Source organism: Macrotis lagotis, chromosome 5 (genome assembly GCF_037893015.1).
Source record: "Macrotis lagotis isolate mMagLag1 chromosome 5, bilby.v1.9.chrom.fasta, whole genome shotgun sequence".
NCBI classification, from domain to species: Eukaryota; Metazoa; Chordata; class Mammalia; order Peramelemorphia; family Peramelidae; genus Macrotis; species Macrotis lagotis.
Window position 1 is genome coordinate 264,696,458 of NC_133662.1, and position 19,050 is coordinate 264,715,507.

The 19,050-nt window shown below is 45.2% G+C and overlaps 1 protein-coding gene across 1 annotated transcript in view; it reads right to left on the bottom strand.

Moving 5' to 3' along the window:
* RAMP1 (receptor activity modifying protein 1) overlaps positions 1 to 19,050 on the bottom strand; it is an 83,379-nt gene that overhangs the window by 47,747 nt on the left and 16,582 nt on the right. Inside the window, exon 2 of the mRNA XM_074189788.1 lies at positions 9,811 to 9,949. Within this exon, the coding sequence (XP_074045889.1) occupies positions 9,811 to 9,949 (139 nt within the window). The remainder of the gene's footprint in view (positions 1 to 9,810; positions 9,950 to 19,050) is intronic.

Below are 19,050 nucleotides of genomic sequence, written 5' to 3' on the forward strand. Positions count from 1 at the left end.
TCTTCTCTAGGCTCAACCTTCCCTGACCCATCTGGGAAACCGAGGCCTTAGAGATGAAGAGACTTTGTAACTTCGGGTCATACTGGAGTTGGCAACAGACTGGGGGGGGTTCAATCCCAGCCTCTTCAATGCACATTTATGATGAGCAGCCTCCTGATTCCTCCCATCTAATTTACTTCCCAATGCAACCAAACCCTAAGTCTAACCCTCACTTCTGCCTTTCTGTCTGCCCTCAATTCCTGCTCTGGGCCTAGGATATAGGAAATACTTAAGAAATATTTGTTTTTGAACTTTTGAAAAGGCAAATGGAAGCTGCCTAATCATGAGATGAAAAGGTGCTGCTATAGTGATTTGGGGGCGGGGACTAAAACAAGAGTGATTTCTAAACAAACCAACTATGCAATAATAGATTAAAATAGCCTGCTTGGAAATGTCTCTACCCGTGCTTCCGGGGCTCTTTTTTTTAAAATGCGAAGACACTGCTTCCATCACCTCTTTTTCATATTTCTAAGGTGTGCTAAGGTTGGCCAAGCATTCTACAAAGGAGGGAATTTTGCCTCCCCCCCAAAAAAGACTCCAAAATCAGGATCAGCAAGGCCTCAATGGGTCTTTTTTAAGGCTGTCTAGAGAAGTTCCTCACCTGAGGTGCTAAGATTAAATGAGATCCCTATTCCAGGATAAATAAAAGTAAAATAAACAAACCATAATAATATATAAAGGTAATGAATTTTTAAAAACCCATTATCTAATATTGAGGTGGCCAATTACCCCACCCAACCCATACTTTCAGCTCACCACCCTCCACTCTCCTACCCCACCCCCAAATGGAAAAGGAACCAGTTAGTCCTGTGGAGTTCCTTGTCATGCAGATCAAATTAAGAGAATCTCAGAGCCAGCTGGTGTCTGAGATAATTAGTCCCACACGTTTCCTTGGACCAAGACGGTGATGCATGAACGGCTTCCTCAGACATTTCAGCTCTGGGTTAGATCCCAGCCATCCCTTTTGCAGTTTTCCAAGTCACTTTGGCAGCACAGTTTCCCTATAAATGCTCAGTTGATTGCAAAGACTCTTCCCCCCCACCCCAAATTCCAGAAACTCCTTGGAAATCCTGCTGATTCCCCAATATCACATCATCTACAGAACTAGAGTCTGAGTCCTAGAGAAGGAAAGAGACCTTCCAGGGCCAAGGCTTTTGGGCAGGTCGATGACCTTGAAAGAACAGAGCCCATCTCCTGGGTGCTTTAGGCCTTGTTCTCAATCTCAGCAGGAGATTTCTGGGTCCTTTTGCTTCTGAAATAGGGAAACATCAATCACAGGCTCAGAGGCTCACAGATGGAAGATAGGTTAGAGACCATCAAATGCAACCTCATCACTGCACAGATGTGGAAACTGGCTCCATCAAAGTCAATCAATCAGCACTGGTTCTATTAAAAAAAGGCAAGAGAGTCCCTGCCCTTAAAGAGCTCACAATGTAAAGGGGAGGGGATAGATGACCAAAATCAAATATATACAAATGAACTATGCAGGAGAAATAGAAAGTAACTAAAGGAAGAAAGGCGCTTGCCCAAGATAGTACATGGCAGATTCAAAATTTGAACCCAGATCCTCTTGGTTCCAAATCCAGAGCCATTCCCTAGCTCAAATTCTGGCAAGTGCTTAACTGAGTGAGGGTTAGGTATTTTGAGACACGAGGGATGCTAAGGTCACTGGTTTCCATGTCTTTACTTGACAGGAAATTAAAAGACTAGAGAGAGTGGTCACCCAATTACTTCTGTGGCAGAGCCAAGGCTCAGATTCAGAATCTTTTTTTTCAACACCATACTGATTTTATTGTTGCTATTCAGGCCTGTCTGACTCTTTGTGACCCTCTTTGGTGGCTTCTTGGCAAAGATACTAGAATGGTTTGTCATTTCCTTCTCCAGCTCATTTTATAAATGACAAAACTGAAGCACATAGGGTTAAGTGACTTGTTCAGAGTCATGCAGCTAGTAAGTGACTGAAGTCATTTTTGAACTCAGCTCCTTCTGACTCCAGGCCCAGCACTCTGTCCACTGTGTCTCTCAGCTGCCCTTATCACACTGATGGTTTTAAATTAATCAACTAAGTTTTTATGACCCCTTCCTGATGAGAGAGAGAGAGAGAGAGAATCAATTCAAGTTCATTTCTATCTCTAGAAGGGGCTTAAATGGGATTAAACAGGCATGTAAATAGCCTCCTTTGATCTTGAAATTTTGCTTCTATGTTAAATTTATTAAACAGAAAGCATATATTTAGGATGTTATATGGACCAGATTTTTCCTAAAGGCTAGGGGTATAACGAAGTGAAAAGAATGTCTGACATCAAGGGGTTTAGGCTTAAAGGGAGAAGACACACATCTCTGACCAGGTTCCTGTACTCATTCTCTGACCTGCCTTGCTTACCCCTTGCCCTCACACGAGCAGGTTTGAAATCATAGAAAAGGACCATTACCATGGGACTACACTCAAACTCCAGGGATAACCCTTTAGTGTGAGGATTCACTCATTTTCCTTAGTACTCTTAGGTCCCCATTAGTGTGATTCCTATTTATACAAAACCAACCACTCACAATAATGACATGGTTAGATCTTAGCTTAATAGTAAGATAAAAGCAGTAATTATATCCTAATATCAAACATACTCAGTATAGGAAAAACGCAGCAAGAACAACTTATAGTCCTCACACCAGTCAGGGGCACATTCTACTCCCAATGCACTCAGGATCTTTGGGAAAAGAATGGATACATACTTAAAGAATTATGAGAGGGGGCATATAAGTGAAGGAAAACTATGGCCTCATGGTAACTCATAACTGTAGCCTGCAGACCTTGAGATCATTGATCCAGGAACATTTATGCTGCACAAAGTGTCTTCTCCACTAACTACACTCTTTCTGGTGGGCAGTTAGGTGGTGCAGTGGATAGAGCACTGACTTTGGAGTCAGGAGGATGAGAGTTCGAATCCAGTCAAAGACGCCTGATACTTACTAGCTGTGTGACCTTGGCCAAGTCACCTAATCCTGATTGTCTGGCATCTGGGGTCATCCTGATCCATATCTGGCCACTGGACCCAGGTGGCCCTGGAGGAGGAAGTGAGGCTGGTGAATTAGCCCAGTCCCCCTCACTCAGATCCAATCCATGTGCTTGTCATGACATCACCTTCCTGATGTCATGATCCTCTTGGAGAAGTGAAGGACAAGCATCACTCTGGTCCTTACCATTTTCCTGCTTGGCAAGCCCTCTTCTCTTCTCAAACTGATGAAGCAGTGAGAAATTCTTTGATTCATGACCCATCTTAAAAGGTAGAGTTATGCTATCATATTGACCAGAAACTGCCTTTTAGCAGAGAAATGCACAGCTTACTGGTTGGCTGCCTCTGGAGCACTGCAGACAGAACTAGAAAGCTCTTTACTTAGCATAATGTATGTTGTCAAATCTAGCTGTGTGCCAAGTCACTTAACCCTGTTTGCCTTTACTTTCCTCATCTATAAAATGAGCTGGAGAAGGAAATGGCAGACTACAGAATGGAATACAATTGGAAAACTACTGAAGAACAAATGTCCAATCAACGGTAGACTAGTCGATCCAACAACAAATCACCTGCAAAACCTGTCTTTCCTCTTTCTGGTTTTCTTTTTCCATCTTTTGTTTACCTACTGTGCCAGGCCCTGGTCGCGGGCAAGTCATTAGTCCAGAATCGCGTCAACACGTTCCTACCCATTGTCAAGGACCCTGTAAATAATTCAGATTTGGGTAGCAGGGAGAAGGAAAATCTATTAGATATATGACCTTGGGAAAGTCACTTAATCCATCTAGGTTTATTCCCTGCCCCAGGAGGAACAAGGTAAACCTCTCCTCCCATTCTCCTGGCTCTTTGCCCCATCGTTAGGCTTATATGACGGCCCTGGTTCCAATTCACAAGCTTGGATAGTCAGAGAGGTGGGGCAAGCGGGTGGGGTTATATATAAACTCAAAATCGGTGGCTTGGAGAGAGGACCAAGAATCCTCTTCAATTCATAGCTATTTTCTCCTCCTCCTCCTCTAAGAAAGTGGGCAGCCCCATGGGGCTCCATGCACATGAGGAAATCAATGCCGGGTAGTCCAATGAGAAGCAAAATCCTCAGGGGAGAGAAACTTATGAGAGGTCTTCTTCAAAGGGAAATGAAAAGAAAATGTCATTATCGGATGGAAACAGAAAGGATGAGAAAGCCAGGCCTGGTGGAGAGTGATGCCAGGGATCCCCAGCCCACTCCTGTCCCTTTCTTGGTACTGACAGTCATAGGGGTTTTCCCAAGGGAAGGTAGATCAACTAGGAGGTTGGTTGGATTTCCTTGCAACTGTGACTTTGTGGGACCCAGAGAGTCGCCAAATCCTAGTGTTCTCTGGGGGAAATCCTGCATTGCACCAAAGAAGCCCGAGCCAAATATTGATGTTCCCAAGGAAAAGCCCAGCTGAGGACACGACCTGAGGTTACTTAATGAGAAACCAAGATGGAGACTTGTCTTTTAGTTCAGAGCAAGGGGTCTTACAAATGGGTTATGGTAAAATGAGGGTAATAATACTTCTTCTGACTTCCTCAGGTCATAGCTTTAGAAACAGGAGATTATTATTTATTATTATTATTATTTTAGATTTTTGCAAGGCAAGTGGGGTTAAATGGCTTGCCCAAGGCCACATGGCCAGGTAATTATTAAGTGTCTGAGGCTGGATTTGAACTCAGGTCCTCCTGACTCCAGGGCCGGCGCTCTATCCACTGTACTACATAGCTGCCCAGGAGTTATTATTTTTATGGATTTCTTTGGAAAATAGTAACTGACTTTTTAAGAGACAGATTAAACACCAACACTGTGAGTAAAAATCCATCTGAGTTTTGTAGATTCCGGGAGACGGGGAATTCTTGAAAAAACAACAGATTATCCGAGCTCTCAGATCACAAAAGATGATCAGTTACTTCTGCATTAAGAACTGCATGTTTCAGGAACCAAAACTTAAAATGGAAAATGATGGTTGTGGGTACCCTGGCACATGAAAGAAACTGCCCTCCTAACAGTGCCAGCAGTCCTACTCCGAGACCACCAACGGCTCTCTAGTGCCTAGAGCAGGGATCTCCAAAGTGGGGGCCATGCTCTGTCTCCCAGGAGAGTGTGATCAGTGTGATCAGTCAGAAAGGAATATTATTGACCTTGCTGTGATAGCCAGTGGTGGATTTGCTTCTGACTACATACAGGTGGCTGTGGCAGCCTGTGGAGGTACCAGAGAGCAGTCGCTTAAGGTGCCAAGGGAATGTGGTCTCCTGGTTCTACTCATTCCCAAACTCAGGTTCTCCAGTTCTCCCAGGGTGATCTGGCACAGATACCAGGTTGCCCATTGATTAGTTTACAACAAAAGGCAGACTTGACTGGAGCACTGTGCTTAGAGCTTTGCCTTGGGTTGGGTCACCCCCCCTCTTTAGATCAAGACACAGATCTGAGGGTTATTTGGTAGAGAGACACCAAACCAGAGGAAACAGATGGCCTAGGATAGGATGGTGCACTGGTTAGAGCACTGGACTTGGAGCTGGAAAGACCTGGGTTCAAATCCCTTCTTAAACACTGTGTGATTCTGAGTAACCACACTAGTTATTTCTGTGCCTCAATTTCTTCAACTGTAAATGGAGATAGTAACAGTTATGAACATCAAATGAGATTTTAATTGTAAAGTGCCTGGTTACAGTAAGCACTATATAAATGTTAGCTATGATGAAGATGATGACGACGACGATGATGATGATAATGCTTCTCATTCAGCTATGATAGCCTAAGGAATTTCCCTTCTCCAGATGTAGAAAGATTTCTGTTGGGACAAGGACCAGACATTAGAATTTAAGCCCCCTCCCCAACCCCCAGGTAGGAAAGTTAAGTTTCCTTCTCCTTTTTCAACATTTCCTATCAGTCACAGTTATGGCAGAAACTAGGGATAGACCCACATCTCATGTCCTACACCAAGATAAGATCAGATGGGTACATGAATTAGACATAAAAGGTGATGACAGAAGTAAATTAGGGAAGTATGGAATAGCTTACCTGTCAGATCTATGGATAAGGGAAGAGTTTAGGACCAAATAAAAGATAGAGAGCATTACAAAATGTAAAATGGATAATTTTGATTACATAAAATGAAAATTGTTTTGCACAAACCAAAACCAAGGCAGCCAAGATTAGAACGAAAGCAGAAAACTGGGAAAGATTCTTACAAGAAGTATCTGATGAAGGCTTTGTCTCTGAGATAAATAGAAAACTGAGTCAAATTTATAAGACTACACTTCATTCCCCAATAGATAAATGGTCAAAGGATATGGACAGGCAGTTTACAAAGAAATTGGAGCTCTCTATTATCATGAAAAAAAATGCTCTAAATCACTAGTGATTAGAGAAATGCAATTTAAAACAACTCTGAGGCACCATCTCACACCAATCAAATTGGCTAATAGAACAAAAAAGAAAAAAAAATAAATGTTGGAGGGAATGTGGGAAGCCTGGAACACTAATGCATTGTTAGTGGAGTTGTGAACTGACCCAACCATTGTGGAGAACAATTTGGAACTATGTCCAAAGGTCAAAATAATGGTGCTTACCCTTTGATCCAGAAATACTACCGCTAGGTCAATCTTCCAAAGACTTCCAAAAAATAAGAAGAAAAAAAGAAAAAGGATTGATATGTATAAAAATATTTATAGCAGCTCTTTTTGTAGTGGCTAAGAATAGAAATTAAGGTGATACCTATCTATTGCTGAACAAACTGTGCCATATGATTGTAATGGAATATTATTGGGCTATAAGAAATGACAAGCAGGAGGTGGCTAGGTGTTGCAGTGGGCAGAGCACTGCAGTTAGGCCCTGGAGTCAGGAGGACCTGGGTTTAAATCTGCCCTTAGACACTTAATAATGACCTAACTGTGTGACCTTGGGCAAGTCACTTAACCCCATGGCTTTGCAAAAACAAAAAGAAAACAAAAAGAAATGACCAGCAGGATGATTTCAGAAAAACCTGGGAAGACTTCCATGAATTGATGTAGAGTGAAGTGAGCAGAACCAGGAGAACCTGATATACATGAACAGCAACTTTGTTTAATGAACAACCATGAAGGACTTAGCTAGTCCCAGCAATACAATGATCCAAGACAAGCTCCCAAGTGGGTAGCCTTTCCCTTCCATGAGACTGTCAGCTCCCTGAGGGCAGGGCTTATCTGGCCTGCTTCTATTTGCAACCTCAACATTTAGCACAGTACTTAGGACATGGAAAGCACTGAATAAATTCTTTTTCTCTCTCCTCTAATTCCCTTTTTGTCTCTCTGTCTGTTTTTCTGTCTGTCTCTCTTTTTCTCCCCCCCACCCCATTGCTAGACAGATTTCATTGCTGGGCTCTCCTCCCTGATATCAAGCCCACTCTGGCCTCTTTCCACCTGTTTCCCATTACTGCTCTAGGGGCTAAGCAGGACAGGTCTTTGTGGTGGTGGTTGTCTTGTTTAATTCTTATTGATGTCTTTTGTTTTAACATCACCTACATTTCCCAGAATGTTCCTTCCTTCTTCCCTGTCCTAAAGACCCTTATAACAAAGAATAAAAAAGAGAAAAAAAAGGTCAGCAATGTCAGCCCATAAAGCAGCCAAGGTTGACATTATATGCAGCCTTAGGGATATCAAGATAATATTTGTAAAAATAAATAAGTTGCCCAGGGTCTCAAAGTAAGCAAGGGTAAAAAGCAGGATTTGAACCCAGGCTCATCACTCTATCCATTAGGCTATACTGCCTTTGTCTTAGCAAACTTTTATGGACATGGATAGAGGCAAGTCCTGAGGGTCAGCAGCATGGGGATGATGGAAAGAACATTGTTCTTAGAATTAAGAGAACTGGATTTGAAGCCTAGCTCTGATTCTTATTACCTGTGTGACCTTGGGTACTTCTGCTACCTTCTCTGAGACTATTTCCTCATCTGTAAAAATGATAAAAGAATTCTTGTGCCAATCTGCTCATAGGAGCCTTCTCTTTGACTTATGGTGAGGAGCATCCCAGAGTTGGCAGGGGCCATAGGCTGCCCAGCTCAATCCCCTCTGTGAGGTCATCGACCATGGCCATCCCAACCACACTCGCACTCGAAGAAGTCCAAAGGAGGAGAATCCACTGTCTTCCATCATAATTGAGGACAGGTCTAATTAATAGGAAACTTTCCCCTAACAGTAAGAATATATCTTCCTATACTCATTGCTCCTGGCTCTCCTCGGGCCAAGTGACATCAAGTTTGATCTTTCTTTTCCATGGATATCCTTACATAGCTCTCTTCCCCTAAACCACACACATGGTCTCTTTTTCAAGGTAAACACCCCCATTTCGTTCACCCAAGCCTCACCTCCAGTCCCCCTTCCATCCTCCTCACCTTCTGGATGCCTATTAGCTTCCCTATACCCTTCCTAAAATGTGGCTATGAAGTCACTGCTTCAGACAGGGTGTGACCAAAGCTTTGTACAACAGGACTCTTACTTCCCTCTTCTGGATGCTCTTCCCTCTCAATGCAACCTGAGATCTTGCCACCTCTTACCGTTGACTCATATCAAAGAGCTTTTAGTCTCCTGAAAGCCCTGTGTCTTTTCTACCCAAACTCTTGTCCACCACACTCCCACCACCTGTTCTTGTGAAGTGATTACTTGAACCCAAGTATGGGACTTTGCATTTATCCCTTTTCCATTTCATCTTATTTGATTTGGCTTAACCTTCTAGCCCCTGGGCTTCTTCTTCCAACTTATTTACTGTCCTCTGAAGTTCCCTCTTATTTATAAGTGTAAGAATCAAGCCTTAACCCAAAGGGGAAACTGCTGATCAGGGCAAGTGAACGGTTCCCTGGGGCAGCCACCTTCAGACCTTCCTCCAGTCTGATGTGACCTCTCCAAGACCAGGGAGTTATCAACACTACAATGGATGTTCTTTGGAGTAGGGACTGTTTCATGTCTTGCATTTGTAGCCTTAGCTCTGACAGAATAGATGCTTAATGAAGACTACTTTAGTGATTGAATTACCTTCCATTTTAATTGATGCATTTTTTAAAGACAAGAACAAGATAAATAAAAAAATCAACATAACTGATCAATTTGTTGAAAAAGTCTGAAATCCTGAGCTCCTGACTTGTGCCACCTAACTGTTCCATAATGCTTGTAGGGCAGCTAAGGTGGCACACTGGGCCTGGAGTCAAGAGAACCCAAATTCAAATCCACCCTTAGACATCTATTAGTTGTATGACCCTGGGCAAGTAATGTAACTCTGTTTGCCTCAGTCTCCACTTCTGAAAGGAGAAGAAAATGGCAAACCATTCCAGTATGACTGCCATGAAAACCCCAAAGTGGTTCATGAAGAGTTGGCCATGACGAAACAACATAATGCTTGTGGGTCTCCTACCTAAACATAGGGGCATCTTCTCTTATCTCCTCTCCTAAGGCATATTTGTTACTTGGACCATTTTCAAATCCAACTGATTCTAAATTCTATTTAAAAAAACTCTGAATCTACATCTTTCCCTCTTGTCTGGAAAGATGGCATTAGAGACTTGGTGAAATGCTGTGATAAAGTCTATGGATGACCAGACATTCCTGTGTCCTGTGATAGAATGCTCAGAAGAGGTCAGCAGTTCCCACCTGGGCTTGTGCCCTGCCAAGAGCAGGTGTGGGAAGAGGTCCAGGGTTCCACCCTTTATCACACACACCTATGGAAAACCCAATCAGAAAATCTCATCCAAAGAATTGAGAAAGGAAAAGAGTGACTTACTTGACTGTCTGATCCCAGTCACACCAGAGCTTCTTCTCAATCTCTTCCATTTCCAGTTTAAACTTGGTGAGGCAGAACTCATTCAGGAGGTGGCCAAAGTCTGCTTCCGGGCAGGCCGTGATGGTGACCAAGTGGTGAACTGAAACAGAAATGGAAAAGGGAGGTTTCTCGGTGGGATGTCCAAGAGAGAAAGTAGAGCAGAGTGGAAAGAGCAGCGGGTCAACATGAGGGAGAGATCTGGGTTCAGATCTCACCCGGGCCATTCTCTGAGGTTGTTTTGCCATTTGCGAAATGGATCTTGATGAGAAGCAATATGATAGATGGTGAAAGGGTTGGCCTCAGAAGCAGGAATTTCTCAATACATACTAGCTGTGTGATCCTGGACAAGTCACCAAAGCTTGGTGCTCCAAGGTTACAAATTATGCCCTGACGTACATTAGTGGGGAGCAGTTTCCATGTTGGTGAAATCATACACACACATGTACACACACACACACACACACACACACACACACACACACACTCCTTTCTTATTAATACTTCTAGTTGCTTAACCTGAAATAGGAGAAAGACCTCTGGAGCCTGAGGACCTGAGTTCAAATTCTGTCTCAATGTTTACAACCCATGTGACACTGGGTACCTCACTCCATTTTTCTGGATCTTGGTTTCTTCAACTGTAAAAAGGGGGTTCTGGACTAGAGAGCCTTCGAGCTCCCTCCTGACTCCAGACCTGTGACTCTGGAAACTTGGAGAGCAGAGCCAGGCTCTGGGAAGGGGCTCCCTGATGACCCTCCAGCATGAACAATGAAAGAAGGGGCTTTCAGTCATTCACTGCTCAGGCTCCAAAATAACCAGGAACAATAAAGTGTCATCATCATGGCAATGAGGGACATTTCTATGACCCTTGGCCACCTTTGGGGTGTGTTCAACTGACCTTGTCTCAGCTGAGCCCCCCAACCCTGAGATAGGCTCAGGGACATTCAGCCCCCTGCCTTTGATTGATTGGTATCCTTCATAATAGAAGACCATGATATCAAGTAAATGATGACATGACAGTTGTGGAAACTGAGGAAGGTAAGTGGCTCAAAGCCTCACCCCCAGCCCAGCCCTCTGTCTCCAGCACGGTGCTGTGTGAGAGGCAGGACCAAGCCTCTTCAAAGGTGACGGAGCAGCCCCGGAACTACCAACCCCAACAGGAGACAGGAGGCTCATCTCTCTCCATCTGCCTTAGAGAGGGACCTGAGGCTCAAAGACGCAGGATGGGACCCGACTCCAATAAGAGGAAGAATAACTAACATTTTGAACCTGCTGAGCTTGGGCTACCTGTGGGGCGTCCTTCCGATTGGATAGAAAGTGTTTTAACGTTTTAACAGTTAACATGTAAGAGTTTAACAAAATAATTTACAAGTAGTATCCCATGAGATGTGTGGTTATTGTGAATTATCCCCGTTAGGGATGAGGAGAGGAAGCAAGAGAGCCGACGTGGCCTAGCTGGTATCAAAGTGAACGTCTTAAGGTTGGATTCATACCTGGCTCTGACTGATTCCAAGGTCAGCCCCCTCCCAACTCTGCCACCCGCTGCCTCTTTGGTGCTGGGGGTGGGGTTGAGATTAGAAAGAAAAAAGATTGACTAGGTCCTGGACCTCAGGGAGCTTACAGTCCAGCAAGGCCAGAACACAGAAAACTGACCTGTACATCCAAGGCCCACCCTTCCAGACTTGCAGGCCTAGGAAGACATCACATCCACCTCCCAGCCCAGGGCCCCCCTCAGATCCTGGGTCTTCACTTCTAGGGCTCCTGGCCCCTTGGTAGGTTGACTGGTGTGGCTCAGGGACCCCTTCTAGGAATCAGCTTCGTAAATATATAAAATAAAATAAACTTCCCAGAATGGGAAAGGAAACCCATTGCACTGAAATACAGTTATCGGAATATTTGAAAACAAGTTCACAGCCTCCACCTTATGAATTCCTTAGAGTCGAACTACAATCGATGCCAAGGCCCCAGAGGGCCATAGTACTACTGCAGAGCTTGATGGTTAGAAAGCCACAGAACGACCCTATGAGGTCAAGAGGGCAAGGGGTTTACCCTCACCAACCTTCAACTTCCCCCAGAGAGAGGCTGGTCTTCCCCAAGGGTATTCCTTCTGGGGGCATGGAGAGTTTAAGAGACATTTCTCTTAATCTTAAAAGCAAAATGGAGCTGGGGCTTTCTTCTCTACCATCTGCTTGGGAGACTCATGCATAGGAAGTCAAAAGTGACCTTAGAGGTTATGAGTTCAAAAAAAGGATCACAGCTCAAGGGGTGGAGTGGCCCTCAGAGTCCAATCTCCTCCTTTCAAAGTTGAGGAAACTGAGGTCCAGAGAAGGCCAAGGACTGGCCCAAGGTCACAGTAGGGGCCCAGAACCCCAAGGTCAAGTGATGGGTCCAAGGTCATAGAACTAATGAACATGCAGGTCTCCAAGGAGAAACCCTTCCTCTCCCTCTCCATTGACTCAGCACAGAAAGACACGTTCAGGCCCATCTCGGAGTCTGCTCCCCTTGAAAAGCTGAAGAGGAAAAAGCAAACCCGACTGGCCCTTCTAGTGAGAAGACCTTTATAGCTGCCATCCCGTCCTGAAAAGCTACCTATGGAGCGCCAAAGGCTTTTTGTACAGTTGACTGGGAGCCAGTTGGGTTCCATTGCTAGCAGCCAAGTGGGAATTCAGACACTGCCAATGCCTGCCTCGAGAGGAGCTGTGGTGGGCCTGGGGGTGAGAGCGCCAGGCATCCCACCCAGCATGTCCTGGCAAGAAAGTCTCTTTGTGTTCTAGTGAATGAAGCAAAACTGGCTTCCCAGGCTGGCTCCCAAGTTCAGGGGCTCCTTCCTTTCCCAGCCCTGCCCATCTCTTCCCAAGCCAATGCTCAAAAATGAATGAAATCTAAAAGAATGATGAAATTTCATGAAACCCCAGAAGTCCAAAGTAGTGGAGTCCTTAACCAAAGCCACTGTCTGTCGAGGACAAAGCCTCAGGGGCCATCCAGACCAGCCCCTTATTTTACAGATGAGGAAACTGAGGCCCAGAGCAGTGATGTCATTTGTCAAAGATCACTCAAAGTCAAACCATCCCTCTCCATTCTAACTCCCCTGACTCTGACCTTCCAAAATGCCAGTCAGTCAGCCCTTCCCACATAGCAGGATGTCTCCGGGATCTGAGCCATCCCTGGTTAATTAATCCCTGGGTATTCACAAGACTGGCACTTGATCAAGTGAAGGCAGCGCAACAGCATGAGTATGGTGTTATGGCTAGACCTGGCTTCAAATTCTGACACAAGATAGACTCATCTGAATGTCCCTGGACAAGTCACTTCAATGTGATTCTCACTGATGCCATGAGCTTCATCTGGCTCTTTTATAAAGTGGGCCTAGTCCTTGCACTACCCACTTCACAAGGGAGAACCAGAGATCTCTCTGTGAGATGAGCAACACAAAGATTATCTCCCTTTTACAGAAGTGGAGACTGAGGCTGAGCAAGGTTAAGGAATTTCGATAACAAGCATTTACTACAAACCTACTACAGGCTACACCATGCCAAGTGTTGGAGATATAAGATGACCTCAATATAAGTAATTGTCCTTAATCCCATTTTACAGGTGAGGAAACTGAGGCTGAGAGATGAGTACAAGGCTGTGTACCAGACACTGTGCTAAGCGCTTTACATATGTACACATATATATCTAGATATACATAGATGTCTAGAGTCATATCTAGATATCACTTGATCCTTGCAACAATTCTAGGAGTTACGCCCTATTATTATCTCTGTTTTATAGTTGGGGAAACCAAGGCAGAGGGAAGTTTGAATTGGTTGGCTCCCAGCCAGTATCTGAGGCTGGATTTGAACTGATGCCAAGTCCAACCCTCACCATACAAGAGCATTTACATTCCGGGGGCAGTGGAGGAATGCATGTTGTCATGTTGGTGATGTTTGATTTGCACTCTGAAAGGAGCTAGGGATTCCAAGAATCTTAGCAGGAGGAGGGAGGTGCCTTCCAGGAACGAGGGACCGTCTGTGCGGAGGCACCGGGTTTGGCTGGAGCTCAGAGCATGTGAAATGGTCCAAGAATAGAGGCCGACGGGGTAGACTCAGGAGCCATTGAGGTTCCAGAGCAGGGAATGACAGGGTTAGCCCTTGGCGTCTGACTACAAAGAATTCTAGTCTATTCTCTTTGCCAGCTAGGTGGATCTGGAGCTACCCATTTACATACACTGAGCCTCAGTTTCCCATTCTCTACAACAGGAATGATTCAGAAGTAGTATGGCACTGACATGACAGTCAAAGGACCCAAGTTCAAATCTGACCTACGGTGCTGACCGCCAGGGTGTAAAATGAGGTAGTTGAGCCAAATGGTCCTGAGGCTGCTTCCAGCTTTAAATTATGATCTCATGACTTCCTGTCCTACCTCCACAGGCTTAAGTGAGAGGAGTTTCCATTCTGAGTTCATTATCCTGGCACAAGAAATAAAAACAAGTCACTAGATCCAGTCTGGGAGATAATGACTAACCTTGACCCCTGAATCAGCTCCCAGGCTGAGATCAATTTTTTCCTTTGGTTAAGACTGTGTACAAACCATCATTAAAAACCAAAAAAAGATTTCTCTGAATGTGCTTCTTCAAATTCCCATGGTAACATATTCTTCTCCAAATATGCTCAGGCAAGAATTTTTTCCCAGAATTAACCTGCATTCCTCTCAGACCAGGGGAGGAGGGAAAAGAGTGGGAGGCAGCTCTGGCTGATGGGAAGAGGAAAGATGACTTTCTTAGACTAGAAGCTTCCTAATGATCACACAAACTCTTTTGTTCTCCATCATAAATTGCAATGTTTGTGTTGGTTGGTGATTATCAAGTTCAAAATAAAAAGAATTCTTGCTGAAAAGGCCACAGAAATTGCACCCATTGGAAGGAAGTGTGGAGTTAGAATCCTGGGAAACGAATTTTCACTTGGAAACCAAGAGAGCTATTGTAATCCTCAGTTTCCAAAAGTAAAAAGGTGACAGTCCCCCATCTCAAGGACTAAGCTTAGTTCTGGGTGACCCAATTTTAAAACAACATGGATTGATCAGTTTGGTCTGGGGGGGGGCAGCCATGATGTTGCAGGATCTGAATTCAAGTCACTTGTGGTTGAAGGACCTGGGAGTTTTTAGCCTGGAGTAGAGAAGACTCAGGGGAATATGGTGGGGGTCCTTACCAATTTGAAAGGGAACATGGAAGGGGGATTAGCCTTGTTCTGTCTAGCCCTTAGGGCAGAACCAGAGTAATGGGGGAAAGTGGAAAGAGACTTGTTCAAAACTGATGTCTATAAGGATGAAAGTTGTCCCCTAATGCATTGGGGTGCCGGGGGGGGGTTGTAGCCTCCCCTTTGCTGGAGATCAAAGGTTGGATGATCACTTGTTGGGGTTTTTGTAGGTGGGATTCTTTTTTCAGGCTGCACTAGATGGCCACTCTCTCCCCTATCAATTCTGAGATTCTCTCTGAAAACCACTGGAAAGAACCTCATCAAAGGGGACGAGGACCTTTCCTAAGACGTTAGCGCGGAAAGGGACCCATCTAGTCTAACCCCAGTCTTTAAGAGGCGAAAAGACTAAAGGTCAAGGACACAATGAATTGACTTTCCTTATCATGGAATCCTAGAGAATCCTGGAGTTGGAAGGGATGTCAAGCCTAACATACACACACACACACACACACACACACACACACACACACACACACACAGCGACATTGTGAGATGGATCAACTATGATGGACGCGGTTCCTCTCTGCAGTTGAGTGATCAAAGACATCCCTGAGTGACCCATTATGGGTCCAGAGAAACTACAGTGTCTGAACACAGAGCAAAGCATCCTTTGTTCCCTTTTTTAAACTCCTTTTAGGCTTTTTTCTTTCTTTCTCATGGGTTCCCCTCCCCCCTTTAGTTCCATTCCTTTCCCAACATGACTAATACGGTAATAGGTTAAACACGATGGCACATGTCTAACCTAGATCGGAGTGCTTGCTGCCATGGGGAGGGGAGAGCGATGGAGAGTGGTAGAAAAGGGATGAATGCTGAAAACTATTTTTGCATGTTAATGGAAAAAATAAATATTAAAAAAAAGGACATTGCCTATTGACTGCGAAACTCCCCCCAAAGCCCAATTCCACATTCTTAGTAAAAATAGTAGCCACAGGTCTTGGGTGCACTTTGTCATGATTGCATATAGGATGGGGGGGATTGGGCATAAGCATGAACACGAGTGTATTCTGAGTCAGCCATAGGAAACGTGATCCAAACTGCTCCCAGCTGTGGCATTGCGGGGCGTTAAAATCCTCTTTCCTCATATGGCAATCCCTGCGGCCCGACGTCCAAATCAAATCCCCTTCTGACCGGTACACACCCCTGGTGCTCCTGCTCCTCAAGGCCAGGGATGGCTCCATCTTTCTCTCTGCAACCCAGCCCCTGGAACTGTGCCTACCACACAGTAGGCACTTAACAAATACTTAGGGAGTGACTGATTGATGAGGACGATGATTCGCTACGTGCCCACATTTCTGGGGTTGCTAATTTTCCCAGATAGAGCCCCAGAGTCCCGTCACATGACCCCAAACATTTCCCCTCCCCCAAACGGCATCTATGAGAAGATTGTTCTCCCAGGAAGAAACTGAACCAAGAATTTAGCAAGGATAGTTAACAAAACGGATTGAGACTGGTTGAGGGAGGAGAGAAAAGCAGAAGGGGGCTCTAGGGTGGGGAATTAGACGATTCAGACTGCCTCTCAATGCTGATCTCCAAGATACTTGGCCTCCACTTGGAGAAACAACGGTCATCTCCCAGACCCCATCCCATGCTTGACTTCATCCTAAAAGCTCCCCTTAGAGCCCAGGCTTACTCTTTGGTGAGGCAGGGCCTTGGCCCACCTCTTTCTCTCCCTTTCTCCTTTTCCTCTCTCCCTTCTCCCCTTTCTCCTAAGCTACAAAGAGACCTTAAAGATGTCCAAAGCAAAGCCGGGCCGCCCTGCCTTAGAACACATGGGATGGCTCCAGGGACAGATGGTCCAGCGCCTAGAGCTGCCTCCTGTTGTGGATATTCATGGCTGGAGATTTCAGCTCTTGATTCAGTTCAGTTCAAATGTTCAGGATGACTCAGCTGGAAGGCTCAATGGCACCAGTTGAGCAGGATAGCACCCAGGATGGACTTCACTGTTGTTCGTCCTTCATTCTCCAAGAGGACCATGACATAATTGGGTTTTTGTGAGGGGGCTGTGCTAAGTCCCCAGCCTCACTTTCTCCTCCAGAGGCTTCCGGATCCAGTGGCCAGATATGGACCAGGACAACTGGGGATGGTTGACCCAGGATAAAGCAAACCTTCATCACCCATAAAACCGTATAAACAAAGTCCTGGCTCACTTTTTAATCCAGCCCTTTGATTTCATTCATTACAACTTTTTTTTTTACTAACAAGCATTTATTTTCTCTGCTTCTCACCTCTTTCCCTTCAAAAAATAAAATAAAATAAAGAAAACCTTTGTAACATATGCCAGTCATGCAAATCAAATGACCTCATTGGCATGTCCAAAAATAAACGTCTCATCCTGCATCCTGAGCCCATCACCTCTGCCCAGTGCTTCATCATTGGTCCTCTGAAGTCATACTCGGATTGAGCAACACCCCCCCCACCTACTTTACAGATGAATAAACTGAGGCATCCCTAAAGCCCAGGTCTGATCAGGTCCCGCTCATCTATTGAAAAATCTCCAGAGGTTCCCTCCGGCCCCATCTAGTCACCCCTGAGCCATAAAGGACCCTTCCAGGCTCAATGCTCATCACTATTCTTCCCACCCCTTGTGCATCAGCCAGGTGGAATTCCTTGCAGTTTCTTATAATGGACAGGCTCTCCCTCCTCACCTTGAGCTCCCAGAATTCCTGTTTTCATTGGAGACTCAATTCCAATGGTACCTTCTATAGGACATCTTTTCCAGTCCCCTCCTCCCCCATTACTAGTGTCTTCCTGTTCAGATTACCATGTAACTACTCTGAATGTGGGCACAGTAAATAGAGTGCCAGTCCTGCAATCAGAAGGGCCAAGTTCAAATCCAACCTCAGGTGCCTATTAGTTGTGTGACCTTAGATAAGTCATTTAACCCTGTTTGCCACAGTTTCCTCATCTATAAAATGAGCTGGAGATGGAAATGGCAAACCCTTCTTTGCCAAGAAAACCCCAAATAGGATCACAAGTGACTGAAAAACAGCACTCTGTTCATACTTGCTAGAATGTAGACTCCTTGAGGACAGGACTGATTTGACGTTGTCACTGCATCTCCAGCACTGGGTCATACTTACTTACCAAGTGCTGGTCACTAGATTCCAGAGGAATTGTTCCTCCCCACGTGGGATTTGGATTGTCTCAGATCTTACTGACTCTGGTCTGAAATCACCTTGACCTTGACAAGGGCCTCGGCTGAGGAAAGATTTCCATATCCTATATAAGAAATCCTATATAACAAAGCGACTGCACTGTCTCCCTCCTCCAGGCTGCCCTCTTTGACAAGCCACTTCTACAAGATGACATGAGGGGGAGGTCTGGCAGCCTCTTCCCCACTTCTCCCCCTAGGGAAAGGGGGCTGGTGTCAAATTTTCAAGAGTGTAACCTGGGGAGCCCCAATGTCAGAGAGTCCAGGACACCCGGCTCCATGTAATTTCATGGAAAGAACCAGAAGGAATGATGGATATCAGTGAGCCCCAACCCACACCCAAGCCAGAATCGTCTCTATAGTGCAGCCTGCCTGAGGGCTGCGAGCCTTAGCAGAAAGAAATGGGACTAGATTGTTTTTCTATAATCTCTCTCAAATGAGATTCTCTTCCTCTGTACCCACAGGCCACCACCCTGGTCCTCTCTGGCTCATACTCAGCCACAGCTGCCCAAATGATATGCCCCAAGCACAGGAGACTCCACCGTTCACTTGCTCAAACATCTTCCAGGGCTCCCTATTGCTTTTAGGATAGAAAGCCGGGTATCTTTGTAGCCTCATTCCATCACTCCTCTTCCTGAGTCCTGCCTTGAGTATTGGATGCCCAAAGGTCCGACCTGGGGACTAGGGACCGGGCATGTTCTGCTCCCCCACCCAGAGGCAGCAGGAGCTGCTCAGTCTCAGATGAGAGAGTGTTGGTTCAAAAGAACAGTAAGTGGCGCAGTCCCGTAGCCCTAAAAAACGCTTACTCCTCTTCCT